Here is a 21,823-nt window from a genome sequence, read left to right as displayed (position 1 = left end):
TATGGTACATCAGTAATGTTATGACCAACCACAATAAGAAAAAGTTATGATACTGAGTTGGTTGTTTTAAACTTGTACTATCTGGTCGAGTGGATAAAGGCAGTGACATTAGAAGTAATGAAATCTAGCATAGAGGTCGTGTGTTCGATCCTTGGCCAGCCTAAAAATATGAAACATGTAGAATAATTATCAAGTTGTTCATCTATAACACTGTTGATAAATTTCTTTCTCTCTGGCGGTAAGATACCGGCAGCCAGAAAGCCTGTGCTTCTACGTAATTTAACAGCCGTTAGCCCCCCCCCCCCCCAAAATAATAATAATGACGTAAAATAAGACAACCGGCAGCTTTTTTTGTAATGGTAACCACGCAACCGTCAAGTTACGTCGGTAGCATTCTGATGTTGATAACTTTGTGGTAAACTTTCTTACGGTTATCTGATAAAACAATAACTTTACCTATTTCGAAAAATTAAAGCATTAATTTGTTTATGGCAGCAAAGCAACCGTCAATTTACGTATGTAGAATTCTGATGTATAACAACCCTTTTGTTTTAATCTTTTCTTACAGTTACCCAGCCTTTATATCGAAACAATTCGTTAACTTAGAATGTCACATAATGTTAGAATTATGTTTTACAATATTTGTTTTAAATTGAACATCAGTTCTTAAGTTATCGCTCAAAATATTGTAAACAGCAAATGAAAGAGAGAGAGAGAGAGCGGTGTGTGGAGAAAGCAAATTTAAAACATGCATGTGATTCTGGGAAAACATGTGTTGAAAGTACAGATCCATTAGTATCAGTCCCACCCAGCCGCACACTTTCTGCCAATCAAATCGTCCAGACATAAAGTAATCAAAGAGCAATCTATGATTCCACCAATCAGAAGCCGTCATTGTATAATTAAGTATTTCTAGGTAAACAATATTTGCATGATTTATATTTTAATTTTTAATTTTTTTGCTCTTTTTTGTAACAACAAGAACGAATAAAAAGCCGTGCTGGCAAGTAAACCTGAGCACAACAAGAATTCGACAGAATTGAATACCGTTTTGAGATCGTGCTTCCAGTAGAACTGTGTTTATTGACATCATGAAGGCTTTCGGCATCACAGCTTTAGTTTTGCTGTCATCAAGCATCTACTTGGCAAAAACTTCTTGCTCATCGCTAAAGTGTCCTTCCGGATGGACATCATTTGGTACAAACTGTTACAGGTATAGTGAATAACAATAATTGTAAAGTACGTTAATGTTATACTCGTTTGTATATTGTATAGTAAATTAAAAAAAATGTGTGCCCAATAAAACCTAACAGCACATCAGTTTACATTACAAACAGCATTGTTTGGTCATGTTGCACTACCATACACAACCGGATTGGAATTAATCCATCTAGTAAAACAATCACATGATAATTAACAAGCGATTAATTCAGGAATACTCGACAGGTTTTGATTAATCGCATACAAAAGCAAATTAGAAATTTCGACAATTCTAGTTTCTCTTCCTTATTTTAAATGAAAATTGAAAGCCATGTTAACGAAGTGTTTTGTTAAGGTACATTATTTCCGAATTCTGCCAATTTAATATCAGTCCAAGCCATGCCGCTATGTAACTTGAAATTACGTTAATCACGTTAATTTAAGTCATGTTTGCATTATTACTTCAAATTAAAACTTAAAATTAAAACCCCACCCTGTTTAATAAGTCTATCACCGTAGTGGTTATAAAGTATCCTATCTTAATTATTTGTAAAAGGTTTTTCAATGACCCATTACGGACATGGACGGACGCGGAGACTTTTTGCCAAACCTTTAGTACCTCCGGAGTAAAAGGACACCTGACAACGATTGAGTCTAGCGATGAAAATGATTTCGTGAATAACTTTTGGAAGACCATGAGACCTGATAAACCTGCCTCAGAACCACAGGTGAGTAACAGTTACAAGGGAGACGAAACCGGGACAGGGACACGTCCCCCCTCAAGTTTGTGAAAAACTTGAAAATATCAAAAAAGTATCGTAAATTAGAAGTACCACTTTTTGATAATGAAAATTTGATACCCCGTTATCAGTTTTGTAATGAAATCTTGCCATTTCGTTATTTCCAAAGTGCCTTTTGTTGAGAAATAGGGGCAAACTTACCGAAAACATTCAAATACTGAAAATTGTGATATAGAATGCACAGAGGTTTTTGACGGAACTTATTTAAATGCACATGTGATTTTCTCCTCTTCCCCAACCCCTTCAGTCCAAATCATGTCGTCCCATCGACCCCAACTAAAGCCCACTTCATCGATTAGATGTTTCTCTGGGACTGCAAATAGCTAGAATCAAAAGTTACGGAGAAATGTTCTCGTATACCCTCACGGGTGATACAAAGCAATACTCTACTACAATTTCTCTTTATTTCTAAATTTTGTTGCTAGATCTGTTTCAATTTTTCATCTCAGTTCATCTCCCATGGGTACAGCTACTCCTCTCCTGTCCATGCAAGTTTTTCTTTCTCAAAATTCTAAAGAAGCGGTTTATACGTTTAGGCCCACGGCCCATGAAGACCTTCACTTCTCAGTATCAATGCTCAGAATGCACGAAAACTAGTTTGGAGTATAGCTTTGATGTTAGAGAATTACCCTTATATAATTTGATTGAGATTAAAAAACCTTAGCTTAATTTTCCCGACGTCTGAAAAAATCTCGCGTCCCACCGAAACTTTTTCGTGACCCACTTTTGCGTCGCGTCCCCAAAGTTTGTGGACAGTCACCTTAGTGAGCATAATCCCCTCTTTGTAAAGTCGGGAACCGTCATATTTTGTTTTTAGTTCAATCAGATGGATTTTGTCAACAGAGTCCTCTGATACCGATATGTTCGTTTACAAATGGGAAGGCTTTTATCTTGTAAATCTATGATGTCACAGTCCCACTAAGGATACGATCTAATATCGTTCAATATTGTATTGTTTTCTTCTCATATTTTCAAGGTAAAATATTCATAGTATTGACAGTTATACCAATGTCATCATTAGTTCATGCTCAGAGTAAGACCTTCATTGTCTTAGATTCAGCAATTTGTTAAACTCGCCAACATTACAGGAAGGAAATAATAAATAGCGAAAAAACAAAACAAAAAAAAACAAGTTGAAGCACATGTATGGTTCGTGGGTGTCATATTTAGACTTGGTGAAGTCTCAGTACCTTCCGTTGTGTAAAAAACATAAAATTTTGAGTATCTCTCAAATGGAATTAGATATTTCTTAACTGTTAGTGGAATTTATTCATCACAGATATGATCCATCACACAGACAAATAATGATGGGTGGGTTTGTGTCTCCTTTAAGATTGTGTAATTGTCACCATACTAGTATTTGTGAGACAAGACTGGTACTGTATAGTAAATAGCTAATTGAATTTTCATGAAATTTAATGATACATATATCTGATCAACTATGCACTATTTACTGAAGACGAAGAAACCACACTGTTCAACTTTTACTGAGATACATGCGAACTTACATCTCATCAAAAAGCTGAGATATCTTATTTAGTTTAGGAGATATGCCTATCAGGGTTTTCAAGTCGTGTCGGGAGCCGCCATTTTGTCAACTTGTGATATCATAGTGCCACTAGGAGGTGAAAAGTGTCACTTGGTCTTTGTTTTTCATTTCATATTTTCAACGTGAACATAAACAGTGTTGATAATAAAAGACCAAGAGCAGCAACACTTCAAAAACTCAGCTCAGCTTCTATTTGAGAAAATTGTTTTGATTGACAATATTTCTAAGCAGTTTATCCATTTGCTTGTGCGAAAATATAAGACGTAGGCGGGATAACGGTGTAATTTACTTTTGAACCTTCTCGTCTCCTATTTTCCTTGTCTATGCTCCTTCTTAGCAGACATAGTTTGTTACGATGTTAGAAAGTTCTAAACATTTGTTTCGAAAAAAGAAACAAAAATAAAGATCTACGTAATTTTTATTGCGATAAACAATGATAAAAAGTTTCAAATGAATTTGAAAGGTCAAACCTATGATTACCGCTAAGTTGTGTTCTTGAATACTTAAAATGCACAGCTGCCTTTGTAGTATTTTTAAACCAGAGTGTAGAACTGTATTGAGGTTTGGATGGATGACTTTATAATAACTTTTGTTAAGATGAGTTCTGCAGAAACCTTTGACCTTTTCCCTCACAAAAATTGATACATTTATAATCAAAATGACACCTTCCAATGTAAGCAGAAAACTTGTCAAGGTTATATTTCCTTAGCTATTGTGGTCACAGCGTTTTCACATTTGAGCAAGTCGACGTCAAATTACTGTCAGAAATGAATTTCACTCATAGCGTCGCTACATATCCTGATATCCGGTTACTATTTCCCGAAATGGGCTGATTTCAACGGTTATTAGCCCTAACTACTGCAGGGTGTATACGAACCGCTCCTTGTTAGTCCCCGAAAAATCCCGATATTGTCGTATTACGAGAAACGTCCTTCAAAGTGGAAACACTGTCACGTTTGAATTGTGCTGACTCAAAGTTACTTACGAAAATGTCATTCATACAATAATATAACGACCTGCAACTTGTTTACAAACGACGTACTACAGAGAAACGTTAAATCTTCAAGCATACACTGTTAAAAAAAATTCTGTTAAAAAACAGAATTTCTCTGGCAGCAGAGTTTCCAGGAAATGTCTGTTATTTCCAACTGCAGATAATCTATGTAAAATAAACAGTCTAAAACTGTTATTAATACAGTTTATTTCTTTCATTATAACAGTTTTTGTCCGTAAACTTACTGTACGACGACCGTTATTTTACACCATATTCTATGTAAAATAAACAGTCTGAAACTGTTATTTATACAGTTTTTTCCCCCAATTATAACAGTTTCTGTCCGTAAAATCACTGTACGTCAACCGTTATTTTACACCATATTCTATGTAAAATAAACAGTCTGAAACTGTTATTTACACAGTTTTCCCCCCAATTATAACAGTTTCTGTCCGTAAAATCACTGTACGTCAACCGTTATTTTACACCATATTCTATGTAAAATAAACAGTCTAAAACTGTTATTATACAGTTTTTATTTTGCATTATAAAAGTCTTTGTCTGTAAAATTACTGTACGACGACCGTAATTTTACACTGAATTCTATGTTAAATACACAGTATGAGAGCGTAATTCATACAGTTTTTCTTTGCATTATAAAAGTTTTCATCCGTAAATTACTATATGATAGCCGTTATTTTACACTACATTCTATGTAAAATAAACAGTCTGAAATGGTTATTTACACAGTTTATCTTGAAATACAGTATGTCTTTTTCTCTGTAAAATAACTGTATTGTGACTTTTAATTTACTGTATCTTTTAGGTAAAGTCTAGTCTTTAATGTTATCTATAGTCTTTTTCCTTGCAATAAATAGGTCTTTGTCTGTAAAATTGGCTGTCAGATGGAATTACTATTATCAGTGAGATTGTAAAATAAAAAACAACTTATTGTTCTCTGAAACTTTTATTTACAACTTTAAAACTTGTTGAAACATATTTTTGAACGTCAAAACCTTTAAAGTAATATATAAGACTGAACATCATAAGGCAATCTCTTATTGATGGCTGGGTATTTGCTGGGTGCCCCAGCCTTTCTTTTGGAGGTTTTGTTATACAGACGATACTTTCATTGTTTGGAAATATACTGATAAGTCTGTATGTGGCCATATTTGTCTCTTCGGCCACTTCAGGAAATCCTGGATCAGCCACTGAAAGTTTTCACAATTGACTGATCATAAAACACTAAGCTTTGACACCTGCTAGTTCCTGGCCCTTTCATTGCTCTACAACAAAGTTCCTTTCCCTCTTATTTACAGATGCACTTGAAGTATGCAAAGTTCACTCAAGGTCACTGTATTATGTGACCACAGAAACTTAGGTGTCTTCACTATTCTTCACTTAACTTTATTACAACTATGTTCATTTCATGTATTTTTAAATGTTCTAGCAGTATTAAATATATCGCTCATATACCATATTCACTTTAATGGGCATATCAATGTTCACAGAAAATGAATACCTGTAACTGTGGTAACTCCTCTATTGCTGATAAGGATTGTATACTTTTTCTAATTTTCGTGACCTTCTTTAGCCCTTAAAGTTCAAAGTGGAAGTTAAAGACAAGGATATGTTACAATAGGTAAGAATAAAGATTAACTAATCTGTTAACCAAAGATATTGTAAATCATCTGATCAAAAGATATATAAACAATGATTTGACCTTTGTACCCGTAAATGATTAAAAAAGTTGTCCTTATATTCCTGTGCTTCTGCTTGAGTGGAAGGAGCAGTTTTATGAAAAGATTTCATGTTAAAATTTAGCATAGAGATTTTATATTTTGACAACAAAATATAATTTAGATATCAAGCTTATAGCATTAACAAAATGAACAGAATGACTTGACATCTGAAACTATTATGGATTCAAAACTTTTCTAACATTTGTGAACCTGCTTGGAAGAGTTTCAGAGTTTATGGAGTTATTGGAAAGGTGTCATAATAGCACCAAATAATAGTCTTTAACAAGTTTGTCAACAAGTAAAACCTTGTAAATATCCACCAACAAAGTTAAACACAATAGTTTGAACTCTGTATAAATGTTTAACTGTTCATTTGTAAATGAGACTTCTCTGTAGCTGGAGAGTCTATGGTTCCAGTTAAGGAGGCTCAAGAGGCTCGCTAACATTTTCTCAACTAGGAACACCTTAAATCAACTAAGTGACCTAGATTTATAATTCAACGTTACCAAATTGTCAGACTAATGTGACGAATCATGGGAAGTGCCTGAAAAGCATTTAGACTGTCCAATCTGACTCAAATTCTTTCAGGTTTCCAACCAAAGCCAAAATTTTTGGGTTGACAGGATAGCTCTTCTTGGATTTGGGGGTCTTTCTTCCCTTTTCTGGATTCAATCCAACAAAGCAGCTGCAAAGAGGAGCAAAAATTAGAACTGTGAAATCATAAAGTTCAAATAAGTTAGCAATTATTAAACCATTTAACAATTAATTTCCTTTGGTCTCAAATTTACACTACAGTATGACATACATGATAGTAAGATATGGTCAAAATATGTGATGTGACACAACTCAGTTTCCAATTGTATGTGTGCTCACTGGTGTTGATAGAAGCAATTGAGATGGATACCTGTCTTAATTTACAAGCCTTTGGAATTCAACAGTTTTCTAGGAAATCATGATCTGAAAAGAAGAGCTAATTTGTGAATCCTCTTTTAATTTCAATTTTGTTCAGTTTAAGCTGATACCCTATAGTTGTAACAAATTGTGAAGGTGTTCTCAGTAATTAACCAAACTCATACATTCCCACCCTTCTCCAAAATAATAAAACATGCCATTCAACTATTTACACTAACTTTCCATTGGTGAAAATTATGTAAAGGTCATCAATGTTTACAAAAGGTTACCAAAGCTGCTGTTATTCTTGGACCACAACAAACAGTACAAAATAAGTAAATCAGCTGTAACTGAGAACAGAGTATGATTTATTTCAATGATCTGCCCAGGAGTTGAGTTAACTGCAATTTGTTGATTTTTTTTCTATATTGGTACCTTTATGATCGGCTGATCTTTTGAAGGTGGCTAATAATATGCATACACTCTTACATTCCATGTCAAGGGAATGTCCACACAAAATAACAATGGTTAACTATTACTAGGGTACTTTCAGCCTACTCACCGCTGGATAAACTCCATTAAAGTTGCACCTTCAGATGGATACTCAATGTTTAAGATGAAAAACATTGCAAACAGCATGATCATTGCACTTTCAAAAGTTTGAATGTGGTCATTAACAATAACCATATCTACTGCCAACATAAACTTTCTTCCAGTGTACATGTTTGGACCTGCAAAAAATAAATATCAATTAGAACTATTAAGAGAATGTTCATTTAAAGTTAATGCCACTGCTATGACTACCACTACTTAACAGTTGCAGCGTGAATATACTCCAACTCGCGTGTACTAATGGGTCATTATTTTTTATTCAATATTATTTTTACCGGTATTCAAGGTTTGCTTCGGATGTATTTCGATATATTCGTTGATGGCAGATTTCATTTTTGTCGGTGTGGATATGAAAGAAAAAACGGTTTATCTGATATATCGATTTACTGAGGCACCCTAGATCAGCAACACAAAAATGACATTGAAAATGTTGCAATGGTCAACCAAAATGTTTTTACCACATATGAAGTCAAAAATGGGCTATAGTTCTTGAGTTTCATGTTACATGCTGAGCATCAAATGCACACATACATGCTGAATTGATGCTGTAACAGAGTTTTCCCAGTTAAATCTCAGATTGACCCATGACTTTGTCTTCCACAGGTGATAGTGCACTATGAGGTGTCATTGACACACTTGCCAACATATAACTTCCTAGGTTTCTTTAATCAAAGATTCTCAAATTTTGACCACTGTTGATTCAAGTGACCACACCTACATACCACATGAGATCTGTCCAAGATTCCCTTCTTGAGATATCATGTTTACAAAGTATTCACAGTTTCACCTCTGTTGACCCCAAATGATCTTTGACCTTTGCCAAAAACAGTAGGCTTCTTGTACTCTATCGGGTACACCCACATGCCAACTATGAAATCTATCTAAGCTTCCTTTCATGAGAAATTGTGTTTACAAGGTAGGCATCAGTAAAATACATGCACACGCACAAATACTCACCATCACAAATTTCAAAGGTTACAACTATCATCCAAACCAAAAAGGGGAAAAAGAGCAGTGTATATGTACTGGAGGAAATGCATATTAGAGCAAAATCCTCCAAATGCTTCTCACCTTGAATAATGATGCATGGGAATGCTGACTTCAGATCCTTAGTAATATTCTGCACAGTACTGGTTTCCTGAACATAATGTAAAAGTAGGAACATTAAAATTGTTTGGAATACTTATCTTATTATGTGGGACAAAACATTCAAGATGCCATCTGGGAAAACAGTAGTATCTTCCAAAGCATAACATAAAATAAATGAAACTGAGGGACAATATGCATCCCTGAAATCAAAATGATGACAATGGGGAAGATCTTAATCAACTGATGGCATATGATGTACTGAACTTTGGACTTCAGAGTCCCAATACACAACAATTACAGCTGACCTACAAACAGTGAACATCGCAGAGGAAAATCGTTATAAAGTCAATCAACTTGACCAATACATCTACAAAACTGTAAGTGTAAGAACGACAAACCAGAGAAAAACACAGACAAATAGTGCTATTCTGATAGTGCTAGTTCACAAATAGTGCTAGTTCACAAGCTTAATGATTTATAAAGGTAGCTTCTTCTTACCTTTGCAAGGTAGAAAAGATCATCCCATTTATCTCCAAGGTGATTGCAGAGGAGGAGAATAAGTCCTGGAACATCAGGGGAATGATCACCACTTTCCTTCTTAGCACTCTCCACATCAGCTATTATATTTTGCACCTCCTTCTTCTTCTTTGCTGACACTTGCAGAAACTTCTGAATTCAACTGATTTCAGTTTGATGCCCACTAAATCTTCAAAATGTCCCATCATCCCAACCTCCTCAAACAAGAAAGGATATTCATCAAGGAGAGCACATACAGGAACTTGCTGACTGTTTATCTTGGCACGGATGGTTGGAAATACATTTTTCATGAGGAAAACAAACTCATTGTCATCCCATATGTTAAGTTCATGCATCACCTTTAAGTCATCTGTCTTTTTTCTCTGCGTGTCTCAATCCTCCCCTTCAGGTAGGTCCTCTGGTTGCCAGTTTTTGCAGCCATATGAGGTGCTGAGTTTACGCTTCTTTGTTAGTGCTTCATTCTGTTCACCCTCTACAAACAGGGGGTAACCAACATTTAGGTGAAATTTGCCTCTATTGAGATTGCTCATACGGTTTTCCAACTGTGTAAGAAGGGATGCATATCCACTACCAACAACAAGTCCTTCAATGTCATCTTTAAAGGGTTCTGGAAACTCACGAACGATCTTCTGTGCAATAATAGAAAGGTGCTTTCGTCCTGGACTTGACTCAACTTTCATTATATATGTCATTGCATAATATTCTGATCATTTCACGCCGATCTTTGGGAGTGGGTCTCTGTTTCTTCTGGAGTGATTTTGTGAGGCTTTTAGGCATTTTATCCCAATCAACTTTAAATGACTCTGCCCAATCTGCAATTACCACTGCTGGACTTGATCCTGCTGAACTGGGCACCTAGCTGCATCCTGGTGAACTGGCCACAGAGTCGGGTTCAGATGATTGTGAAGATGCTGATCCAAGCAACTTTTCTTTAAGAATGAAAATATGTCACATCAATGAAAGTAGATGATATGAAATGAATAAACAACCTTGATAAATTATTTCCTGATAACAGACATATATTGCATTAAGGTACTATTTTTTTGGACACTCACAGAACACAATAAACACAATAAAATAACATAATATACACAATAAACAGGGGCAGCACTCAAGCTCTCAATCTATCGAATCAAGCATATCTTCAATTGGCAACAGGGGCATTCTCTGACAGGTCTGTTTCGGTTAAGTCGCTGCTTGTTTGTTGACGTAGGCAATGGCTTTGTACACATGTACACACCGTACCGTATGCCATATGGACCTTGTGCATAAGCATCGGACAAGGCGTGCTTCATAGTTTGTTAAGTTGTTGAGGTGTATTCTTATACTGTATGGAAAGCAAGCCATTGCCACAGTTCCCTGCATCTTTCAATCAGTATAGCCAAAGTGTGAAATTATTGGGGCAATTTTTGTTGATTATTGGTATACAAGTGTTTTTGGGGCAAAGTAACACTCATACATATCAAATTGTTGAGTCCATGGCGATATTTGGTCACTGCAGACGTTTGCGTAGTGCCCGCTTATTTGGACCCCAAAGTGGGGGCCAAGTATGATCCCAGAGTAGAGGTACTGTACCACATACTAACCCATAGTGGTTGTTTTTCAAGGTGACCTTTAGCCTTGTCATACTCTCATATGAACTTCAACATACTCTACAAACAACATAGAACGTACGTTCTATGTTTAATTTGAATTGAAAAGAAGGGTTTCCTCTTTTCTTGTTGATAAATATTTTAGTTTGGGTATGTGGTGTATCATTTCATTAGTTTGACCTGGTGTTTTCTATTTGCTCACTACTTGAAAAAAATCTAATGTATAATACTAATAATTAACCCAGAAAATTTTCTTTAGAGAATTACAAAAATGCTAATGATGTAGTATGAGACCAGTTTCCTTATTCAATTTGTGGTACCAGCAACTGTCTTAGACAATAAGAGAAACTTCTGTGTATCACATGTACTTACTATTTAGAAATTTTTCCATCTCCTCTTGTAACTTACTTCTTAACCTCCCCTTTCACCTCTCCATTCCTCAAAAAAAGGAGGATAATCATATTTAGAAAGTGCAATTATATTTCTGCTTACCTGCCTTGTTTGCCCATGCTATTAACAGCTTTCTCCTCTGTATTGGCTTCAGTACACTGGAAAGGTCCTCATCAGTGATCAGCTTGAGATCGCACACACTTTCCACACCAGCAGCCAGGAGCTGTTCAACTACTTTGTCCACCATTTCAAGTGGCAGTGAAGGAAGATGCTGCATTATGGATAAAGCAAAATCTTCAAGACAAATTGTATCATCTGATTGTTCTGACACGCTCATTTTAACAAGAGAACCTCAGACCTGAGTAATGGAAGTGAAGGTTTTAGTTCCTTCTCAATTCAGAATAATTCATATGCCACATTTGCTTACTATAAGTTTCTTTGTAAGGCCCATTATATACTCCTAGTTGTTCCATAATTGAGCTTGCACTCAAACATAGTTCTTTTTGGCTTTCAACAACTACAAACAAAATGCAACCCAATTTAAGACTTGAAAAGCATGTATCAGAACACTGACATATTACAAAGAAACCCTTCTGGTAAGAAGTGCCAAACATCTTAACTCTGTCACTGATAACAGAATCATCAAACTTTGCATTTGCTGCCTGCAAAGCATGCTTTATTTCAGGCATGAAGCATTCTATATTGAGGGATGTGGCATTTTCAATAACCAATCTATCAGGATATATTTTCCCTGAGCTGTTATAAGCTTGAAAGTACTGGTGTTGATTTGCTAAAGACTGTAACATTGATGAAATTTTGTGCAGATCTGGCACAACGTTTGAAATAGGAGTGCTTACTTTCGAAGCATAGAGTCCACACTCTCATTAATGGTCCAAACTTAATAATTAAATCTGGATAGTGGCTCAGGAAATGATGTTTTGGTCTGAAGGGAGTATCAGCAAAGAGTTGTTTTCTCTCAGTCAAGTATTCCTCCATTATCACCCTTAAATATGCAAGTTGCTCATGTGAAATCTTTGGAGAACACACATACTCAACAACTTCTCGTAAAAGAAGAAAGAGTCTCCATACAAGGTCATTATGATCTTTAACATATGCACTCAAAATAATTGGAAGAAGTCTCAAAAGGTTCCAGTTTTCAACGGCTTGACCACCTAAGCGGTTACCTGATAAATTTACAAATGCAGGTTTATTGTTTGCATCGCGTCCTTGAAATTTAAACTGTACCATCGCGTCCTTGAAATTTAAACTGTACCAACATTATATTCAAATCTGCATATGTGAACCAATGTTTTTGTTTAATCCAGTATTGAATAAACATGGCTACATTGTAATCAACAACTCCTTCAAACAAGTCGTGCCCCAGGCATGGTGGCAAACCAGGTGCACACACATGAAAATACCTCAAAGAATTAAAACATGAATTAAATTTAATTCCTTGATGATGATTTTCTTCATGATCTTCAAGGTGTGCAATGCAAGAATCATACTCCTCCTTGGTTCTAGGCTTCCCAACAGCATATGGTGCGTTACATTTAAAGTCATGTGAAGTTATTAAACAGTAGCAGCACATGTTAGTTCCTGAAAAACTCTCAATGAAACCCCAATACAATGGGAACCTAAATTATCCCCTAATATACAAGACAGCGCACCTTTCCAGACCACCCCGTCACTTGTTTCTATTCCAACTTCCTCTAATGTTTTCAAATCATTTATCACTCTCTCAAAAACCTTCTGCTGCCCAAAGACCTTAAAATCAACTTCTTTACAAAAAAACACAAGCTGCATTGCATCAACAACAGATCTGTACTCAGGTTGGGTGTTTCCAAGTGTAAAGTACATTGCTAGTATTTTGTGTTTTATTCTTGCCGACCCAAGTGGGTTTACAATTTCAAATGAGTTTTCATAGAGAATGATGGACAAAGATCTTTCACAACTTTGAAACAAACTATTTTTTTTAAAAACTGTATCATCCACTATGTCAGTTAGAACAGATGAGTCTTCACTGTGATGCCTACTTTGACATTGTCCCAACACAAAATCATCCGAAAGGAGCAATTGAATGCTCTCCTTGATTGGAATGTAATGATAGTATTGCATTTTTTGTGCTGAATCTCTCCCTAGTGATATTGCAATTGGAGCAACAAACTTGAATGCTGATTTATAGTAAATTACTCTTTTCTACAGTGCTGCGTTCTGAGTTTTCCTTTAAAACTATAGCAATCCATGCATCTATCTCATTCATATAATCTGCTACACATTTGATACGTTCTTCTGCTAAACCCTCATCTCTCAATTTTTGAGTAATTTTCAAAACCTGATCTTGTTGACATAAACTGTGAATAGTTTGAAGCTCCTCAACAATCATTTGAATTGTTTGTGATGGAACAAGTTGTTTTGCCTGAAGTTTCAGAAGAAACAAGGCAAAATTTTGTTGAAATTGAAGCCTAGACTGACCTGTTTCTTGCACCCTACCTTGGCAATTGTTACTGTTTTCGAAATCACAGCTTATGTCATTTTCAATGACAAATCTATCAGTCTCTGTAGACACATCAAAGCAGTTAGTGTCTAGAGGTATATCTTGATCCAAAGAGCAATGATCACGAGTAGAAAGTTTGTATTTATCCAAAATGTTTACAGCTCCCCAGTTTCTGTGACGTGACAAATGTGCTGTAAATGAACTGGTTTTTGAAAAATCTCTTTTGCACTTCTTATATGGACAAGATACAACTTGTCCGATTCTAATATGTGCTTTTAAGTGTGCCAAATATGAGGACAGATCTGTGAGTTCTTTTTGACAGATTTCATACATACAAATCAATGACAGGTTAACTGACTGAAGTTTTGCTGCAACTGCTGTTTGCTTTTGAATATGGCGGTGATACCTAGTCACATGAATCTTCATTGCAGCAAAAGTTGATAGGGTATAGCCACAATTAACAAAACAACATGGAAATCTCACTCGAGGTATATTCCTATGGGAACTCACATGATCAACATAGCCTCGGATAGTAGCTGTTAGTGTATTGCATATTTTACAGGTGTACATTTCTGCCCTGCTTCACTATTGATAATTTGAAAGAGACATGAATTATGCCTTTTCAAATTCAGCCATGTTCTAAAAGTCTAATTAACCTTGGCTAATCTAAAGACTGCATATTACATGCCAGATGAGAGCCAATATCATCCATGTATGTAGGCTACCAGCACCAATTAACTTACAAGTTACAATGTACCCACCCTTAAATCATATTAACCTAAACAACATGAAGCAAGGCTAAGCTTCACACGCACATATCAAAATGCACGGTAGGGTGACGATAGGTAGTCTAATACAGCGCCAGTGTTACTATAGTGATAGTCTAACGGCCAGGTCGATAACGCGGAAACGCGGAAACCGCGGAAACCACGGAAATCGAGAAACCGGGTTCGATATCAACGGTTTCCGCGGTTTCCGCGTTATCGACCTTGCTATATAGCAAGGTCGAAAACGCGGAAACCGTGGAAACGAGAGGAATTTGTCAATGGAGGGTGACGAAGTCTTTTGGGCGAATTTCAGCCTATATTCGCCAAAAAGGGGTGCGGGTTTAAAGCTTTCTCACTAAATGTAGGTCGAAAACGCGGAAATCGTACTTACAATGGATGAGTTAGATTATTTTGTCAAGGGAGGGTGAAGAAGTTTTTTTGAGCGCATTTCACCCAGTATGCGCCAGGAGGGTGGGAAGGGCTTAGGTATTTTTTTACTAAATGCAGGTCGAAAACGCGGAAATGTTGTTTTTTACACAATGAATTGCGAAACTAGAGGATTTGGTCATGGGAAGGGTCAATATGCGCCAGGGAGGTGATGGGGTTGTAGGCTTTTTCCCTAACTGCATGTCGAAAACGCGGAAATGTTTTTTTTTTTTTTTACAATGGCGAAACTAGATGATTTGTCAAGGGAAGGTGAAAAGTTTTTTAGGTGCATTTCAGCTGTAATCCGCCAAGAAGGGTGGGGGTAGAAGATTTTATTTCACTAAATGCCGTTCGAAAACGCCGAATTGTTTTTTACAATTGCGAAACTATAGGATTTGTTCCAGGGAGGGTTAAGAGTTTTCGGCGCATTTCAGTCAATATGCGGAAGGAAGGTGAGGGTGTGTAGGCTGTTTTTACTAAATGGAGGTCGAAAACGCGGAAATGTTTTTAACAAAGGCGGAACTAGAGGAGTTTGCTCAGGGAGGGAAAAGTAGTGTTTTTGGCTGGCGCATTTCAGCCAAAGTGCCAGGAAGGGGGTGAGGAGGGATGTTGAGGCTTTTTCACTAAATGCAGGTCGAAAACGCGGAAAACCTGTTTGCCGATATGTGCAAAGATGGAGTGGGGGTATGAGACTTTTATCAGTTAGTGTAGGTCGAAAACGCGGAAATGTATTTTTTTCACAACATTTGGCGAAACTAGATAATTTTGTTAACAGAGGGTGAAAAAGTGTTTTGGGCGCATTTTAGCCAATAGGCGCCAGGAAGGGGTGAGGTTGAGGTCTTTTCACTAAAGGCATGTCGTAAACGCGTTTTTTTTAACAATGACGGAAATTCTCTAAATGCATGCAGGAAAAGTAAAGAAATGTTTTGGGCGTATTTCGGCCAACATGCGCCAAGAAGGGTTTGGGTTTGAAGCTCTTTTTCACTAAATACAGGCAGAAAAAGATAAAAAAACAATTGTGTGCACGTTGTAATATTAAATGTATACATATATATATATATATATATATATATATATAAATGAAAATCGTAATGAGTTGGAATATCAAGAACAGTGAACAAACTTTCAGCCTCCACCGGGATTCGAACCACGGGCCTTCCGCTCTGTACGCGGACACCCTAACCACTAGGCTATGGACGCTGATTGTATGTCCAGAGGTTCGAAACCGGTAAGGAAGGTCGCAATTCCACTGTAGGCGTTTGTCATTTTTTTGGGACTGTTACCCCGCTTCCCCCTCCCCCTCTTGGGCCACCCTGTCGGTATATATAAAGTACGTGCGTATGTACAATGGCGGACTAGAGAATTTTCACAGCTAGGGGACGGCAAAGGAGCTTTTGATCGTTTATGAGAAGAATACATTTCCGCGTTTTCGACCGGGATTTAGTGAAATAAAATCTTCTACCCCAATCCCTGCTTGGCGAATTACAGCTGAAATGCACCTAAAACACTTTTTCAGCCTCCCTTGACAAATCATCTAGTTTCGCCATTGTAAAAAAAAAAAACATTTCCGCGTTTTCGACCTGCATTAAGTAAAAAAAAATCACCCCTCCCGCTCCCCCTCCTGACGCATATTGGCTGAAATGCGCCCAGAAAACATCTTCACCGTGCCTGCCGTGACAAAATTCTCTAGTTTCGCCATTGTAAAAAAAAACCTTTCCGCGTTTTCGACCTGTATTTAGTGAAAAAGCCTTATCCCAGCTCCCCAACCCCTTCCTGGCACATATTTGCTGAAATGCGCCTGCCAAAAACACTTCTTCTCCGTCCCTTATCAAACTCCTCTAGTTCCGCCTTTGTTAAACCATTTCCGCGTTTCGACCTCCATTTAGTAGGGGAAAAGGCCTGCCCCCCCCCCTCCCGCACGCCCCCTGGCTCATACTGGCTGAAATGCGCTCAGAAAACATCTTCACCGTGCATTCCGGGACAAAATCCTCTAGTTTCGCCATTTAAAAAAAATATTTCCGCGTTTTCGACCTGTATGTAGTGAAAAAGCCTCAATCCCACCTCCCCACACTTTTGCTGGCGCATATTGGCTGAAATGCGCCGGCCAAAACACTTCATTTCCCTCCCTTGGCAAACTCCTCTAGTTCCGCCTTTGTTAAAAACATTTCCGCGTTTTCGACCTGCATTTAGGGAAAAGGCCTACAACCCCATTACCTTCCTGGCGCGTATTGACTGAAATGAGCCGAAAACTCTTTACCCTCCCTTGACAAATCCTCTAGTTACGCAATTCATTGTGTACAAAAACATTTCCGCGTTTTCGACCTGCATTTAGTAAAAAAAAAAAACCTTAGCCCTTTCCGACCGCCTCCTGGCGCATATTGGCTGAAATGCGCTCAAAAAACTTCTTCACCCTCCCTTGACAAAATAATCTAACTCATCCACTGCTTAGTACGATTTCCGCGTGTTCGACCTACATTTACTGAAATAGCTTTAAACCCGCACCCCTTCCTGGCGAATATAGGCTGAAATGAGCCCAAAAGACTTTGTCACCCTCCCTTGACAAATTCCTCTCGTTTCCGCGGTTTCCGCGTTTTCGACCTTGCTATATAGCAAGGTCGATAACGCGGAAACCGCGGAAACCGTTGATATCGAACCCGGTTTCTCGATTTCCGCGGTTTCCGCGGTTTCCTCGTTTCCGCGTTATCGACCTGGCCATAGTCTAACTCTTAATTATCGTTCGTCTGGTCTACGTTATATAGGCAAACTAACGGTAGTACTAGGCTAGGCCCTACGGTAAGAACTAAAATATAAACTAACTTTTTGTTATGACAGGCTTTCAAAGTTGTTTTGTTGATTATGATAATGCAAATGTGGCATATGGTTAAAATAAATTTACCACTCACGTCTGACGAAGTACTCAATGAAGTCCTGTTCTGGTGTGGAAATGTGCGTAGCCTACTGGACAGCAACGGCAGTTGTTTCCCTCTCGTGTCGACGTACTTTGAAGCGCTGTAGTATTGTATTGTACAATCTATACACTTCATACGTACGTTAATGCGAGATGCGATCAATCATAATGTACAGAACAGCGCAGCATGTACTGGACGTTCTGACATCGCGCGCCAACTTGGGTCATGTGACTGCATGCTGGACTGTAGCCAAGTTTTCCGGGAAAGCCAACGGCAGCCGCCCAGAATGTATCAAAAGAATTCCCGCCTGTGCGCGAGACGTCATAGCTGTTACAGACACGTTGACGCCAATCATCGAGCTAGACCGGCTGGGTCGAATGGGAGGAGGGGTTGAAGGGGGGGGGGGCGGTTCAGATGAATGAAATGACATTTACTGTACTAGACATATTTAACAACATTTTGATACGTTCGGTGACCCATTTAGCTATAAATAGCTGCATGTGTGTGACCCAGTGATCGTACATTGAGCACACGGAATTGTCATCGGTTCATGTTTTACTGACAATACAAGTTAACATAAAACAACAATAAATTAGACTACATCTTGAAGGCTGGGCATTGTATTCTTGGCAGCTCACAGCAGTTATTGTTTTGATAGGATTTCGGAAGTTGTATACTCCTTAAACAAACGGTAAACCAATTGGAACAGTACCATCTATTGTAAAATTATGTTTTCATTAGTTAACACGTTAGGCATTTACAAATAATTCGTTTCTAAAACTCTAAATGGTTAGATTTCACATATTTGACCTACAGACCCTTCAAAGTTACCTTTCACATTGGTTTCGTTCGCTGGATAATTAAGGGTCACTGATGAGCCTCACGGGGTTGGGGGTTGTTGCTCAAATGTAACACTAAGGCAGAAAACGACTGTAGGGACAAAGTTAACTGGTAATTGTGGGTTGGATCATGGAGCTATCGGTAATAGCTTCATGGTTGGATTTCATTCTTTTCTTTGCCAAACGGTAATGTTACTGCACAATGGATTTTGTTGTATACCATTGTATATTGGTAACGTGTTCCACCTTCAAGTATATTTTCGTATAACACTCTTCAAATTCCAATTTACATGCATTAGATTGCAAAAAAAAAAAAAAAAAAAAAAAAAAAACTTATTCTGTAAAGTACATGACACATATAACGTCTGTAAAAATCACATAAGTTTACATGTAACTGACATATTCTGGAAAATTTTACAGAATTATCCTGTAAATTTTCATTGGAGGGAAAAATACTACAATTTTTTGTAAACCACTTGCTGTAACATAAAACGTCTGTAAAAATCACAGAATTTTACATGTAAATATTAAAAACTGACATATTCTGGAAAATTTTACAGGATTTTCCTGTAAATTTTCTTTGGAGGGAAAAATACTACAATTTTGTGTAAACCACTTGCTGTACAGAAAACGTCTGTTAAAATAACAGACGTTTACATGTAAATATAGAAAACCGGCTTTTTCTGTAAAAATCGACAGGAATTAACTGTAAATTTACAGAAATTTTTAACAGTGTAATAGGCCTGATGATGTCATACTTACCTACTTGCTGAGGTGTCGATATATGTAAAATGCATACCCTATACGGTATGCCTTCATGCTCTAAGAACGGGCCTGTAAATCCCTCCGTAAGACCTATGTATAGGTTAGAAAAAAAAACTGAATAACCTATGGACTGAAATCTTGGCATTCGTTGCATATTTATGTAATTTTTCTCTTTCAGCACGTGTGGATCGGTTACAGTGATCAGTCTCGAGAAGGAACATTTCATGACGTAAATGGATTTGTTCCGAGATTCACAAACTGGTGGGGAAATGAGCCAAATAATGGAATAGGTACACAGGACTGCGTAGCCATCTGGAAGAACAGTAACGGTGACTGTGGCAAGTGGGATGATGACCAATGCGACGATAAGTTCGGATTTATTTGTAAGATCGCCTTGTAGAAACACCGAATTAGCCTGGACTTAACGATATACTTCTCACCACAGCCTCTCTTCTTCTTCCTTGTCTTGTTGTTATTGTTCGTGTTATAATAAATGATGGAAAATATCCAACAGTCTCTAAAACACTGACCCCAAATTTTGAAAACCGTGCCCTGTAATATCTCATAGAATAATTTACAACATTACATTCATTGAGTAGCGTTTTAGGTTGTCAATTAACTATATAAGAAAACTATTATATCAAACCAATATTTCATTCCGAAATTGATTATTTCATCACATCCTCCTCTCACCGCCCGCATGAAAGCCGTTTTAACATTTAATTTCTAAAATTGTGCGTTATTTCATATATCTGAAATTCTAATTAAGATATCTGAAATTGAATTTAAGGTATCTGAAACTCTAATCCAGATGTATAACATAGAATTTCAGATATTTTGAAATTTTCACATAAATGAAATTCTGTGGTATTTTGAGATAACTGAAATTGATTTCAGTTATACTCAGTAATAAATATTAAAACGGTGTTCCATACGTCCGAAAGTTGAAATTGTAAGTTTGAATAATAAGTATCATTGCTTAAAAGTTGCGTTATCATCTGAAAGCTTCTCTCGATTTATAAATGACGACCACGATGTATCTAACGGCCATGGGCGTCGTGGGCGTCATGGGCGTCATGGGCGTCATGGGCGTCATTGGCGTCATGGGCGTCATTGGCGTCATGGGCGTCATTGGCGTCATTGGCGTCATGGGCGTCATGGGCGTCATGGGCGTCATGGGCGTCATAGGCGTCATGGGCGTCATGGGCGTAATCCCGTAACATTTTAGAAGCGGGAAGCGAGTGTACAGTATATTACTATGAGATAGATAGAGGAATCTCACTGCAGCTTGGTAGCTTCCTGCTATACAGTTAATTGTATGATTATGCTTTTTATTTTAAATACATTGCTTATATGAAACTGAACGATTTCGTAAGACTCAACCTAAACAAGTAATGAAATATTATCATCTATGTATAACCGTCAACCTATGGAAAATATTTCTCCATTTTGAATAAAAGTGCACCTCTTGGGATATACGAGAATTTCCAAACAATGTTACACTTGATTGTAAGTGTATATATCTTGGTCTATATTGATTTGGAGACCTGACAACCCTGTCTCTCACAAAAATATGGAAATTTATAACCCCCCCCCCCCTCCAAGTCTGAGGGAGAAATTAGGGAGAACTCGACATAATCCAACTTAAACAAGAAAGCGATCTAACAAGTATCAGAGAAACATTTTCATTGTTTACACGTCAAACTATGCAATGTTATAGGTTACATAAACACTAATTGTCGTAATGACGTAATATTTATTATTTATTAATATTTCCCCAAAACCAAGTGGAACATCTACCCGTTTTCCTGAAGCAAGTAAAAACATACACAGGATTCATTTTCGATCACAATTACGATACAGAAAAATAGTGCAAAATCAAAGTTTTCCGGAAGAGTAGCAAATAAACTCGTGAGATTTCCTCAATAAATCGGAAGGTTCATGTATATCAGGACGGATGGCAAATTTCCATTTGCCTTGAGAAAACACCGGGTAAAGCGACCTTTGCACAAGCCAAGAAACATCATGAACAAGTGCTAAGCTTGCCTCGGATTCATGAATTTCACATTTGGTTCCAATGTGGTTAATAAAGTTGTTTTCGGGACAAGGTGAAATGTGAAATCCGGACTTGTGGCGCTATAACTTATGTTCCACATGGCAAACAGAGCGGAAAACAGTTTTGTTACTACCTACCCCTGTGGCTTCAGGAATACCATGGACAAGA

General features: G+C 37.3%; 2 protein-coding genes across 6 annotated transcripts; one reads left to right on the top strand and one right to left on the bottom strand.

Moving 5' to 3' along the window:
* Positions 1–334: 334 nt before the first annotated feature.
* Positions 335–20,293, top strand: LOC139967200 (echinoidin-like). Its single transcript, XM_071970846.1, has 3 exons — positions 335–1,213; positions 1,757–1,928; positions 19,778–20,293. The coding sequence occupies exons 1-3, from the start codon at positions 1,092–1,094 to the stop codon at positions 19,997–19,999; spliced, it is 516 nt and encodes a 171-aa protein (XP_071826947.1). The 5' UTR covers positions 335–1,091; the 3' UTR covers positions 20,000–20,293.
* LOC139967164 (uncharacterized) lies at positions 5,295–19,565 on the bottom strand. 5 transcript variants are annotated; one of them, XR_011792913.1, is made up of 6 exons: positions 17,990–19,565; positions 11,503–11,667; positions 9,376–10,343; positions 8,860–8,926; positions 7,739–7,907; positions 5,305–6,970 (listed from the first exon to the last, which is right to left on the bottom strand). XR_011792913.1 is itself a non-coding variant. In XM_071970844.1 (3 exons), exons 1-3 carry the CDS (start codon positions 8,119–8,121, stop codon positions 6,841–6,843), a joined length of 357 nt encoding a protein of 118 aa, XP_071826945.1. In that variant the 5' UTR covers positions 8,122–8,653; the 3' UTR covers positions 5,295–6,840. The 5 variants fall into 5 exon arrangements, 1 of the variants encoding a protein (XP_071826945.1); XR_011792911.1 differs by having other exon boundaries at positions 11,499–11,667; positions 17,983–18,116; XR_011792909.1 differs by having other exon boundaries at positions 5,306–6,970; positions 11,499–11,667.
* Positions 20,294–21,823: the final 1,530 nt, after the last annotated feature.

Source organism: Apostichopus japonicus, chromosome 1 (genome assembly GCF_037975245.1).
Source record: "Apostichopus japonicus isolate 1M-3 chromosome 1, ASM3797524v1, whole genome shotgun sequence".
NCBI lineage: Eukaryota > Metazoa > Echinodermata > Holothuroidea > Aspidochirotida > Stichopodidae > Apostichopus > Apostichopus japonicus.
Note: the sequence above shows the minus strand (reverse complement) of the source record. Positions and strands in the feature narration are given on the sequence as shown.